The sequence below is a fragment of the Lissotriton helveticus genome, chromosome 3_1 (genome assembly GCF_964261635.1).
Source record: "Lissotriton helveticus chromosome 3_1, aLisHel1.1, whole genome shotgun sequence".
NCBI lineage: Eukaryota > Metazoa > Chordata > Amphibia > Caudata > Salamandridae > Lissotriton > Lissotriton helveticus.
The window spans coordinates 1,912,659,066-1,912,672,621 of NC_136061.1; the positions used below are offsets into that span (position 1 = coordinate 1,912,659,066).

Below are 13,556 nucleotides of genomic sequence, written 5' to 3' on the forward strand. Positions count from 1 at the left end.
GACCTTTGTGGGGGACTTCAATCTCCATTGGGGCTCACCGCAAGACTCCTCTGCGAGCTCGCTTGCCACCTTCCTCTCTACAAACGATCTTATACAACACTGCACACAGTCAACACACTCTAAGGGCTCAATCCTGGACCTTGTTATTTCCAAAGCAGACAGGCTTTCTATCACTACCCCTATTCATGTTGACTGGTCTGACCACCTCCTCATCCCATTCTCTCTTCACCTTTCACACTCTATAACTATTGGCCAACCTAAGAGGGCTACCTCTTGGTTCCGTGATGTTAAAAATATTGACATTGGTTCCTTCTGTGAATCATCCTTGTTATCACTTCCAAAGCTAGACCCGAACCTAGATGTTGACGTACTCACCTCCCAATGCCTCCCAGTCCTTGCAGTCGAAATCAATACGGTCTCTCCTCTCCAAAGCAAAAAGGTTAGGCCCACTCCTTCAGCACCTTGGTACAACAAATCCCTCTATGAAGAAAGGAAGCAGCTAAGACACCTGGAGAAACAATGGAGGCAAGAGCCCTCCACCGATAACTTAGTCACGCTTCGTTCTGCAAGATCCAAATACCATAAGAACATCTTCCTTGGGAAAGCGTCGCACTTCAGAACCCTCCTTGACTCTGCCAAAAATACACTGAAAAAACTATTCGATCTCATCAAGATTCCTAACCACTCTCCCCCAACCTCCAAGCTGGAGGACTCTACCAAGAAAGCAACGGACTTTGCTGTATTCTTTGACGAAAAAGTGAAATCCCTCGTGGCTCAGGTAGCTCACCCTACCCCTCCTGAGGAGAGCAAATCCTTAGCCGTATGGCAGAATTTTGACCCCATCTCCGAAGATGCCCTCCTCAAATGCATCCTCGAAACAAAGCCCTCCAACCACTCTCTTGACCCCATCTCTAGTGCCATTGCTATCGACTTCTATTCCCATTCACTGTCCTATTGGACCACTCTGTTCAACCTCTCCCTCTGCCAAGGCTCCCTTCCTGTCTCCTTCAAAACCGGGCAGGTCACCCCTCTGCTTAAAAAACCCTCTGCTGATGCGAATGACCTCAATAACTACCGCCCCATCACTAACCTTCCCTTTCTTGCGAAGATCACAGAAAGATGTGTAGCAAAACAACTCTCTCGTTATATCAGGGACAATGATCTTCTTGACAAATGTCAGTCCGGCTTCATCCAAAACTGCAGCACTGAAACAGCCCTACTGCAAGTGATTGATGACGCGCTGAGGATACTCGACTCGGGGGGGTCCTGTCTCCTTATTCTCCTTGACCTCTCTGCAGCCTTTGACACTGTCAACCACAACACTCTCCTCAACACTCTGCAACAGAGAATGGGCATGGAGGGTAATGTGCTTAAATGGTTTGCTTCCTTCCTCTCAGATAGATCCCAAATTATCAAAATAGCGAACAGCCTTTCATCTCCTCTGGCGGTAGGTCAAGGTGTTCCTCAAGGCTCTATACTTGCACCGACTTTGTTCAACCTCTACCTAGAACCCCTGGGAAATCTCCTAAGTAAATCTGGGATCAACTATCACCTCTACGCAGATGACACTCAAATCTACCTCAAAGTTGCCTCCACCCACGATCTCACTATCCTTAGCTCAACTCTCGATTCCATTCAAAACTGAATGTCAACTCATCAACTGATTCTGAATCCCTCCAAAACTGAATTCCTCCTCCTCTCCTCCTCACTTTCCCCTCCCCCGGTTCAATCTTGGATGGATCAGACGAATCTACTCAACAATAAGCATATCATTGTTGAAAGCGCAAAATCCCTTGGTGTCTTACTCGACAAGAATCTCAATCTAATCCCTCACATCAATTCCATTGCAAATTCTGCACGATACCAACTGCGACTTCTTTGGGGAATTTGTCACTTTTTTCCTGAGCATGACCTTAAAACACTGGTGCAATCGCTGGTCCTCTCCAAACTGGACTACTGCAATTCTCTTCTTACTGGCCTCCCCAAATCCCACTTGTCCCCCTTGAAATCGGTCCTACACTCAGCAGCCCGTTTCATCCATGGGGCTAAAAGAAGCGACCACATCACACCTCTGCTATCGGCCCTGCGCTGGCTTCCCATCGAGGCTAGAGCTATCTACAAGACTGCCTGTATCACCCACAATGCCTTGCACTCCTCCTCTCCTCACTACCTGTCGAATAAACTGAAACTCTCTGGAGGCTCCAGACCATCTCGGAATGCGGAAAATCTTCTGCTTGAACCCCCCACTTTCAAGAAGGAAAGATCGATGGCCCAATCCTTTTCAGGCAACGCAGTGAGAATCTGGAACTCACTCCCGCCTCAGCTCCGGACTACCTCCTCCTCTCAGGCCTTCAAACGGGACCTTAAAGTTCTCCTCCTACAAAGACACCTCCAAGTCTAACTCACACCCTTGCCTTCGTTTGAAGGAAGACCTCCCATTACTGGAAAGTCCTTTGGACAGGATTATGGTCTTCCTCCCCAGTGTGTTCTGGTAGTTTAAATGTTTAGTAATATCCCAATACCTGTGTATGGTACCCTTTTGGAACTTGCACACATCACTTTTGTTTTGTAACACACTGTTTGCTACCTCACACATTTTTTTGTTTTAGATACTTGCACAAGTGCCTCCATTGCCTACGTAACGTTAGTTCTTGTGATGGAGTGTCTGCCTTTTATTGCAGTATTATACTTCTACTTGTATTTTGTACATTTTTGTAACCTGCACCCTTTTCACTTGTTTCTCCTGTAATGCACCGATTGCTACCTCATACAAGGGGGGGCCAATAGGCCCCCACGCAAGCATGGCGGGGCCCGGTCCCTCCCATAACCCGTCCCCTTCGGGGCCGCGTTCCCCGCCCCCCTCGCCCCGGAAGTACTGGTGTGCTTCCGGGGCGAGGGGGCGGGGTCGCGGCAGCGAAGGGGTTAAGAGCCTGGGGAGCGCGGGAAGCGGCCTCTTTGTGCCCGCGCTCCCCAGGCTCGCTCCTCGCCCCACCGTGGGGCCGTTTAATTTTCTCTTTCTTTGTTGCAGGTTTTGCAGGTTCCTGTGTCGTCTGAGGACTCGGTATCTTCCCAGGAGCCCAGCAGATCGCCTTGGGATAGGAGCGTGGCGAGCGGGTCGCAGCGGAGGACACGGTGTCGGCGAGCGCGGACCGGCGCCTTGTGAACCTGAGCGCCTTGTGAATTAGAGCCGGAAGGCGGGAGGACGCGGCCGGGACAAAGAAGGAAGGGCGCCACACAGCCGTGCGGTGGAGACGTGCAGGGAGAGGCGGAACACGAGGTATTTTGCGGGGCGGGGGCAGCAGCAGGAAGGCTTTGTGCACGTCGGGGGAAAAGCCGTTTTTTAACGAGCAAGCACAGCGGAATGATTTTGTAAAATTGACAAGGGTAAAGCTGAAACGCGAGTGTCCCAGCTAACTGTTACTTAATTTATGGTTGCCGGCAGTTGTGTATTAGATGCGCAAGCTCTGAAACAAAGCGAAGCAGGGGCAGCTAGGGCAGAAGCCGGATGGGAGACCAGAAATCACTGTATTAGCGCAACCAAGGGCAGCAAAGTGCTAGAATTGTTTAGTTTTGTGTATTTTAATTGTGTTAGCACGATAGGGTGCCCTGCTGGTTGCTGTTGGGATTTACTGCCTCATATCACGTGGTTTGATAATTTACCTGAATTTGCATGCTAAAAGGAGCCAGGACTGTCTAGGTTGTGCTTTATTGACTGAAATCGATGTTTAATAGAAATCAATTGCAACACAGTTCTAATTTTATCTAAAGTGCATGTTGTAAGTATTGCTAATACGGTGCAAGAGTTGTTTTGTTTTTCATTTTAACGATTTAAAACGCTGAAGGTGCCCGGCCAATTAATGTTGGGTTTTATGTGATAATATCAAGGATAGGGTGTTTCTCTAGTTCATGGTCACTAGTGGGAAAGGTAACGCTCTTTGTTTTGCAGGACTGCGAGACTAGGTTGTGGTCACCATACACCAGCACAGGCGCTTGTGATCGGGTCAGGTATTACAGGTCGTGCACCATCAGCTGGGTCAGGTACGGAGCACGGTGTGCTCATAAATATGTCTCAAAGAAGGGGGCGTGTCAATCCAAATGTGGGTGTAATGTTACAAAAAATGATGCGCAGAATGTCTGCAATGGATAAGAGACTGGGGAAGGTTGATAAAATGGATAAGGCTTTAGCGGTTCTAGGGGCCAAAGTAGATGCCCAGGCCGGTCCATCTGGTAGACCCAAGCGGACGATAGTACCGCCCAAGCCAAGGGGCGTTTTTGTGTCACCACCCAGGCGAGCAAGAAATAAGAGAGTGGGGGGGCAGCCACAGAATATTACTCCCATCCTACCTCCTGCTGGACCAATTGTACCACCACAGGTACCCCCAGCTGCCCCACTCCAGCCACTTCAGGTCCCGGTGCCCGTTCCAGGCCCGGTGCCCCAGTTGCCAGTGGCAGTACCAAATGTGCCAGTAATACCGGCGGCGGCACCAGTGCCACCCGTCGCGCCACCACAGGCTCCGGTGCCCCTAGGTGCGGGCCCTACTCCCACTCCCGCGCCAGGGCCCGTGCCAGTAGACCTGGCAGCTCAGGTGGCGGCTATTCTACCTTGGTTAGGGGGGGGTGCGTTGCCGGTCAATACTGCTCTGACAACGGAGCAACAAACATTGGTGACGCAGATATTGTTGGCTAGTGGTAGGGGCGCAACGCCGCCTGCACCGGTTTCTCCCCAAACAGGTCCAGCGAATGATGGAGGCAGTGCCAAGACTGCGGAAGCAATGTTACCCAACGACAATGGGAATGGTAAGGAGATTGCCCTGCCTTTGCTGGGCGAAGGGACATTGCCCTCTAGGGGTGAGTGCTTAGCACAGCATGTGTCACAGAGTGTAAAGGAATTGATATGGGCCGACAAGTATGTGAACATGTTTTCATTGCTGATAGATAACAGGGAATGGGAATATGCAAAATCGCAGAAGGAAATGTTGTTGCCCAGTGAATGGAGAGCGAAGCTGTACAAGTTTAGGGTGGAAGAAAATCTCATCAACTGGCTGAGGGGTTTTGCAGTGTTCGGCGCAGTAATGGGTGAACGTTTTAAGGGGATGCAACCAGCCATGAACTGCTACCAAAGTAGGATAACAATGTTCCATGAGAATCATGCGGGGGATGTGTGGAAGGAATATGATGTCGCGTTCAGAAAGTCCAAAGAATTTGATAAAACTTTATCATGGGACAAGGTAGACTCTATCTCATGGCACAATCAATTCGAGAAGGGTCAGGGGGCAAGCACAAGCACAAATGCGGGTAGAGGTTATTTCCCCAGGCCGCAGCAGGCGTTTCAACAGCCCTTTCGATCAGCACCGGGAGGGGAGGCGGCCCAAAAGCAGAGAGCAAATGGAGGGGCAAAGGGGGTATGTTGGGACTTCAATAGGCGGACATGCAACAGGGCACCAGGTACCTGTAAGTTCAGGCACGCATGTAGCGTATGTGGCCACACGTCCCACCCCGAAACAACATGCCGAAATAAAAATGGTGGTGCAGGAAGCAGGGGTAGGAGGAAACCTGAATAGTAGGATCCACCCGCTAATAGCACATTCACCCATCCAGCTGTCAGCATTGATCCCCTGGTTGAACAGGTACCCGAATCACACATCTGCTAGACTATTACAAGAGGGTTTCACACATGGTTTTCGAATTCCTGCTGGGGGGTATGTCGGGAGACCACAGTGTAGGAATCAGCTATCAGTCCTTGCCAATCCAACAGTGGTGTCAACAAAAATAGCTAAAGAAGTGCGTTTGGGGAGGGTAGCAGGACCATTTCACGTCATTCCCACGCAGAATTTTGTGTGCTCTCCTCTGGGGGTGGTGCCTAAGAAAGAACTAGGGGAATTTAGGCTCATCCACAACTTATCCGCACCAAGGGGGGCATCATTGAATGATGCTATTGATGACACAATTTGCTCTGTGAAGTATGCGTCCTTCGATCAGGCAGCGGGCATGCTGAGGAGTTTGGGCGCAGGTACAATGATGGCTAAGTCAGACATTGAGTCAGCCTTTAGACTACTCCCGGTTCATCCAGAGGACCAGCACCTGCTGGGTTTCTCCTTTCAGGGAAAGTACTACGTGGATAAGTGTATGCCCATGGGTTGCTCAATTTCATGTGCTTATTTTGAACAGTTTAGCTCCTTTTTGGAATGGGCATTAAGGCAACATACGGGTCACCAATGGGTGATGCACTACCTGGATGACTTTCTTTTTCTGGGCCCGGCGGGTTCACGGGAGTGTGCGTTGGCATTGCAGGAATTTTGCGTGCTCATGCGCTCTTTCGGGGTCCCGTTGGCGCAGGGAAAGACAGTTGGACCAGTGACATGCCTGGAATTTTTAGGCATCGAACTGGATTCTGTGGAGGGGTGTTTTAGATTACCAGCAGAAAAGATCCAAAAATTCAAACAGACTCTAGGACTGTGCTTACAAGCGAAGAAGGTGAATTTAGGGCTGTTGCAGCAGACAGTGGGACAGTTGAATTTTGCGTTGAGAGTAATTCCTATGGCTCGCCCATTTTCACGCTCAATTGCACAGGCCATGAGGGGTCTTCGTGAAAAACATCACCGGACACGGCTGTCTGCTGAGGTGCGCCAGGACATGCGGATATGGATGGCATTCCTGGCGGATTTCAATGGAAGAGTGCTGTGGGGTGCACCTACGGTGTCTTCGGCGGACATTGGTTTATGGACCGATGCGGCGGGCAGTGTGGGGTTTGGTGCCATCCTTGGCAAGAAATGGGTGGCGCAGAAGTGGCCCGCCTGGTGGGAGAAGAGCGGGCTGACGGTGAACATTGGTTTCCTCGAGCTCTTCCCAATCTGGGTGGCACTGAAAGTCTGGCCCGAGGAACTGGCCAACAGATCGGTAATATTCTGGTCAGACAATATGTCAGTGGTTGAATGCATCAACCAACAAGCTGCAAGGTGTCCACTCATTTTACGCTTGATAAAAGAGATTGTATTGTGTTGCATGACAAGGAATGTACTTTTCAGAGCAAAACATGTCCCAGGGGTGTTAAACAATGCAGCTGATGCCCTTTCTCGCTTTAAGATGCAGGTGTTCAGGGATCACTTGCCGGAGGCAGAGACAGCGCCAGCCCATTTCCCGGCGATTCTTTGGCAAATTGGTGCCCCCAACTACATGACCTCGTGGCAGCCAGCCTAGCACCCAAGACCAGGACGGCATACGAAGGGGCGTTCAGGTCTTACTGTCACTTTCTGGGACAGGGCTGGGAGAGTAGTTGGACTATGGAGGCTAGCTTCAATGAGTATTTAGGCAGCCTACACAAGGAAGGGCGCACGGTGGCAACAGCCAACAGGCACAAGGCCGCTATCTCCTTTTTCGCACGGGCACGGGGGGGCAGGGACCCTACACACAGCTTCCAGGCCCACAGGGCATTAAAAGGATGGCGGCGCATGCAGCCACCCTCCATAGATTCCAGGAAACCCATAGGTTTTGAACGTCTGTCAGCTGTTCTCCTCGCGCTGCCGGACACATGTAGCTCTACATCTGAGGTGGGCCTATTTAAAGCGGCTTTCTCTTTAGCCTTCTATGGGGCATTCAGGGTAGGTGAACTCGTGGCAGCCAACAAAGGCGATAAGATAGGCGGCCTTCAGCTGCAGGATATCAGCATAAGGGGCGACACTATGTGGATCAGCATCAGGAAATCTAAAACTGATCAGGACGCTAGGGGCCAAAGTTTGGCGTTACATCGGGCAAGGAACAATCCCTGCTGCCCGGTGACACATGTGGAGGAACTAATAAGACAGCGGGCACAGGAGTGTGTGGGGTCACTGCTGATGCATGGGGATGGGACTCCTCTTACCAGGTTTCAGTTCCAGAGGGTACTAGCCATGAGCATGGCAAAAGCGGGTTATAATCACAAAGAGTTTGGGACACACTCCTTCCGGATAGGGGCAGCCACAGAAGCAACGGCTAGGGGCTTGACCACAAAGAGTGTGCAAAGAATTGGGAGATGGTCCTCAAGCGCTTATAAACGCTACGTGCGGTTGCACATGTTGTGAGAGCTGCCGCCATGTGGAGTATTGCTAATACCTGCCGTTTTTCTGGTTATTTACAGTTTCACGGGCCTGTGACGCAGGACGGAAACTACCCATGGAGCATCAAGGCAACTCTACTACAGCATGGAGGGACCAGGAGGACAGACAGAAGACCGTAGTCATTTGGGTAGTGGGGCATTCATATGTCAAACGTGCTAACAAAATTTTTCTTGCAGGTTCAGGCAAACAAAGGGTGGAAAGTAGGGGGTGCAGGGTCTCCTTCCATGGCAGGGGGGGGGCTCCGCCTCAATCAGTTCAGGGACTATATGTCGGACTTACTAGCGCGACATACTACACCACCCTCGGCGGTAATACTTCACTTAGGGGGGAATGATCTGGCAGGTCTGGGCAGAAGGGTCCTCCTGGAAGAAATTATATCTGCAGCGGGTTGGCTAGCAAAGCGGTTACCAGGTAGTGTTGTAGTATGGTCACAACTGATACCAAGGATGCAATGGAGGGGGGGAAACTCAGTCAGCGCGTTGAACAGCTCGTTAAAGAGGGTCAACAACAAGCTGGACAGGTTATTTAGGACTCCGGTCTTACAGACCATCCCTCACGGTTGCATTTGGGGGGAACACTTCTACTTGCGGGATGGGGTGCACTTAACAGAGGAAGGGAATGCCCTTTTTATAAGAAACATCCTGGCATGGGTGGAAATTTTTGCAGGGGGAGTATGACCTTTCTAGAAGGGGGGAGTTCTGGGGGGGGGCCAGATAGTCGGTTAACTACCTGGCCTGTGGCGGTAAGGTCATTAATCGGTGAGCAGCATTTTAAGGTCCTTACGGGGGGGGCGGACCCATTCACGAAAGGGGCCGCCCGCGGGAGGGGCCATTTGGTCTCTCTCAGAACTTCAGGGGCAGGAGATGGTCTCCATTAATTTAAAGGGTGCGGGGGAGGGAGTCTACGCTTTCCTCAGGCTGGTAGCCACCCCTCACAACACTATGACGTCACTAAGGTGCGCGAGTGTCTGGGCCCTCCTGTTATGGTTAAATGGAGTTCGGGGAGCGCACGTGGGTGTAACGTGCCCTGGGTTGCGCATGCGCATCTTCAACGCGAGAGCGCAGCTGTAAAAGGATCTGACACCGGTTGGCGACCTTGCCGTAGGCCTTTATTAAAGTTATTAAAAAGTTATTAAAAAGTAATGGAAATATTAGAATGCAGTTTAATTTTCAGGATGATTAGATTACGTTAGGAGACACGCTGTATTAGCTATTTGTTAAGGTTAGCCCATCATACCATGTCGAAACGGATGTCAATCTAATATTCTGAAAAGTGTGCATTTTAATAATTGTCAGAAATGTTTATTTGATTAAAATTTTTGATTTGTTTTTATATTTTAATAAATACGGCCAGGGGGGGGGGCCCCGTACCCCCCCCTTGACTTCCAAAGACCCCCATGTGTTGACTGGTTGAATTGGGTAATTCAGTCGGTGTTCAAGGGGGGAGGTGGCCGGCAGTCCAAGACCATGATACAAGGGGGGGCCAATAGGCCCCCACGCAAGCATGGCGGGGCCCGGTCCCTCCCATAACCCGTCCCCTTCGGGGCCGCGTTCCCCGCCCCCCTCGCCCCGGAAGTACTGGTGTGCTTCCGGGGCGAGGGGGCGGGGTCGCGGCAGCGAAGTGGTTAAGAGCCTGGGGAGCGCGGGAAGCGGCCTCTTTGTGCCCGCGCTCCCCAGGCTCGCTCCTCGCCCCACCGTGGGGCCGTTTAATTTTCCCCACCCTCCATCCCTTATTAGCAGACCTTGGGGCTTGGCAAATGGTGAGTATCAGGTTTTGTCAATGTGCCGGAACATAGATATAAGGGGGACTTGATCCAGTAGGCCTTGAATTTCCTGTTTACTGGAAGGAAGTACAGAAGTTAAACGTGGGTGCAGTGCCGTGATTTTAACCAGTTTTTTCCTTAGGCCCCTTTTTCCCGCTTACAGGAGTAACTATATATGTAGATGTTTATGCTTTGCTGTGTGTTAACAATTTTATCCTTAGGCCTTTTTCCTTTTAGAATAGCATTGTCGTATTTATTATGTGTGTCTGGCGGTAAGGTAATTAATCGGTGAGCAGCATTTTAAGGTCCTTACGGGGGGGGCGGACCCATTCACGAAAGGGGCCGCCCGCGGGAGGGGCCATTTGGTCTCTCTCAGAACTTCAGGGGCAGGAGATGGTCTCCATTAATTTAAAGGGTGCGGGGGAGGGAGTCTACGCTTTCCTCAGGCTGGTAGCCACCCCTCACAACACTATGACGTCACTAAGGTGCGCGAGTGTCTGGGCCCTCCTGTTATGGTTAAATGGAGTTCGGGGAGCGCACGTGGGTGTAACGTGCCCTGGGTTGCGCATGCGCATCTTCAACGCGAGAGCGCAGCTGTAAAAGGATCTGACACCGGTTGGCGACCTTGCCGTAGGCCTTTATTAAAGTTATTAAAAAGTTATTAAAAAGTAATGGAAATATTAGAATGCAGTTTAATTTTCAGGATGATTAGATTACGTTAGGAGACACGCTGTATTAGCTATTTGTTAAGGTTAGCCCATCATACCATGTCGAAACGGATGTCAATCTAATATTCTGAAAAGTGTGCATTTTAATAATTGTCAGAAATGTTTATTTGATTAAAATTTTTGATTTGTTTTTATATTTTAATAAATACGGCCAGGGGGGGGGGGCCCCGTACCCCCCCCTTGACTTCCAAAGACCCCCATGTGTTGACTGGTTGAATTGGGTAATTCAGTCGGTGTTCAAGGGGGGAGGTGGCCGGCAGTCCAAGACCATGATGTATTTTGGTTGCTCACTAGTGTCACTTTTGATCCATGTAACTTATTGTTTGCATTTGTATTTTGTTCCTGTATATCATTATTGATCCTTCTGTGAAGCGCTCTGACACCTTCGGGTAAAGTCCGCGCTATATAAAATTGCATAAATAAATAAATAAAAAAACCGAAGGACAAGGAGGCAGGCGTAAATATTATGCCCTACAGAAGAGAGGGTTTCATCCAACAGTTTTGTTTGAGCCGGGACCTTTACACGCCTATCACTTGTCCTCTCTTGAGGGTTGATCCGAAACAGGTTAGACTGGCTTACCCCCCCCATACCGAAGAGAGATGGAAGCAAAGACATGGAAGTAGGATTATAGACAAGCAGGCTAGGGCAACGTCTGGATTTAAAATAGAGGGGGTGCTTGCGTAGGAAAGCAGACATGTTTGACAACCTTAATTTCTCCTCCACGGTCTAGATCAGCTACCCCGCTATGCCCCATTAAGAGGTGGTGGGGGGCCGGAGGACCAGGAGAGTGCCCTGATGTCCTGTAAATTCCAGGTGGCACTACATACTATGTGTGCAAGAGGCGTCAAAGACCCGGTATTCGCAGCCAGTGACAATGAATTCACACTATTCAAGCACTCCAAAACCCCATCCCCATTTTCAAACGCGCACGACACTCACTTTGCTGTCCAGCAGATTCCATCCCGGTTCCTTGTTCTCCAATTCTGATGCAACATCAACAAAACGTGTCCGGAAGTAGACCCTGCAGTTTCCAGGTCACGGACGGTATCCAAGCAACCATGGGACGCACATTAAAACAGAGTTAGGCTCGCTCCTCCCCTGCTCTCGTGCCCACAGCTCCGAGAGGCAATCTGGCAGTTTTCAGAACAGCTTCTCGGTTTGGACGCTCCGAAGACCGAGAAGGCGCTCTGCCTGCAGTATAACACTACGGCGGCCGCTGAAGACGGTACATACTAATATTTTGAAATTAGAAAGAGGGCGATAAAAAACAACAACAATAGAGGACGTATATTGAAGGAAATGCAAAACTCCCGCCGGAATCAAGTCTGTTGGCATATATGCATTACTTGCACTGAAACAAAGAAATATTGGGCAGGAGTGGAATCGCCTTGTAAACAGCAGACGTGACTGAATTGCACTAATTTAACAAAACGGTGGCCATGATGGAGAGGTTTGGTGGCGCTAGTGGTATTTGTAGGCACTGATATGTAGTATTGATGTTTGCCTTTTATTGTTTTATCTTGTTATATCGTATCAGCCATGTATCTGAGTTTCTGATGAGCTTGTGAATGTATTAGTATCAGTGGCGTAACGATAATTGAGGGGGCCCCCTGCCAGGTACGTGGAGGGGCCCCCTCCGGACTCTATTCAGAGCTCCCAGGCCGAAGTGCAGCGCTGAGGGGGCCCCCTTGAGCTTGAGGCCCCCCCGCACTGCGGGGGATGCGTGGGCCTGTGTTACGCCCCGTATTGTTTTGGAACGGGGGTTGTGGAATCCCGAGGGTACGACTAGGGCCAGCGGTAGGCATGGGCGGCCTGGGGTAAAACATAATACAGAGCCTCGCCCTCGGCTCAAGAACATGGGACCCCACTTCCGTGCACTGCACTTTCACAGTCAGGCCTGTGCCCTGGGGCCCCTTCCTCAACCCGATCACATTGCTAATATATTTTTAAGTGCGATCTTGGGGTGCAGTGGTGGTGGGGGAGGGAGGATTGGAATAATGGGTTGGAGACGTGACAGCAGCAGGGCCAGCAATTATGGCAACAGGACAGGGGCGATGAAGAACCTCTTAACGCTCATTTTCAATGCAATAGGTCTGGCATTTGTGAGAGTTAGAGCGATTGGAGTTGTAAATGTTTTTTATTGATGTGTTTTGGAGTGGGATGTATGTGGTGTGTAGTGGTATTCTGTTGTATGGTGTGCAGTGTAATTATGTGGCTAGAAATTATGTGGTATTTAGTGTATAGGAATCATGTGGAGTGGGACTGTGTTCTGGAGAGAAAATCTGTAGTATTGTATCTTGTGTTGTGGAGTGTTATGTAATGGAGTTTAATAATGTGATGTGCTGTTTAATTTTGTCCTGTGATGTATAATTATTTTGTGTGGATTGTATGTATATGGTGTGTTTGCAGCACGGGTCACAAGTGTTCATTAGTGTAATGTTGCTCGGCAGGAGCGACTGGGCCTAGCCCTATGGCGCACACCAATACACACAGATACACAGTTAGCTGGTCTGGGTGGGAAGTCACAAGCGACCTCCGCCCGTTTATTTATACTCTCTGGCCAAGCCTGGCCAGAGAGTGATACAAAGGCCAGAGAGTGATACAAAGTGTATATGCCCTTCCGGGCTAAGGGTCTCAGAATACTGTATAAGCGTCAACGAGACCGCTACATCCCATCCCAAATCAGTGTTCAAAACCAATCAAGAAAGTTAACACATAAAGTCTGTGAGCCTTTGACTTGGTCTTCGTTTGGGTCTCAGTTCGTACCACTGGTGGTGGCCGCCTCGACGCGCCTGAAGATTGTCAGGTGGGGCTGGTGGTCGTATTGGTCCCGGTCTCTATGGCCATAAGTGATGGCGGGCTCATTGCGGCGTGTACTTCATTTGGACTTGGCAACAGGCCTTCCACTACGGCTTCTCCACCCGCTACATAGCCAGGAGGAGCCCGGCTTGTACTAGGGTCCTGAACTTGCT

At 50.2% G+C, this 13,556-nt stretch overlaps 1 protein-coding gene across 3 annotated transcripts in view; it reads right to left on the reverse strand.

Moving 5' to 3' along the window:
• CARS1 (cysteinyl-tRNA synthetase 1) overlaps positions 1-11,645 on the reverse strand; it is a 406,480-nt gene extending 394,835 nt beyond the window's left edge. The window contains exon 1 of one of the 3 annotated variants that reach the window (XR_013608861.1): positions 11,524-11,645. Coding sequence is in view for 2 of the 3 variants with exons in the window: in XM_078682918.1 (XP_078539044.1) it covers positions 11,524-11,545 (22 nt within the window). In the remaining variant the exon portion in view is untranslated. The remainder of the gene's footprint in view (positions 1-11,523) is intronic. The other 2 variants (XM_078682918.1, XM_078682921.1) reach the window with 2 other exon arrangements.
• Between the last annotated feature and the right edge of the window lie 1,911 nt (positions 11,646-13,556).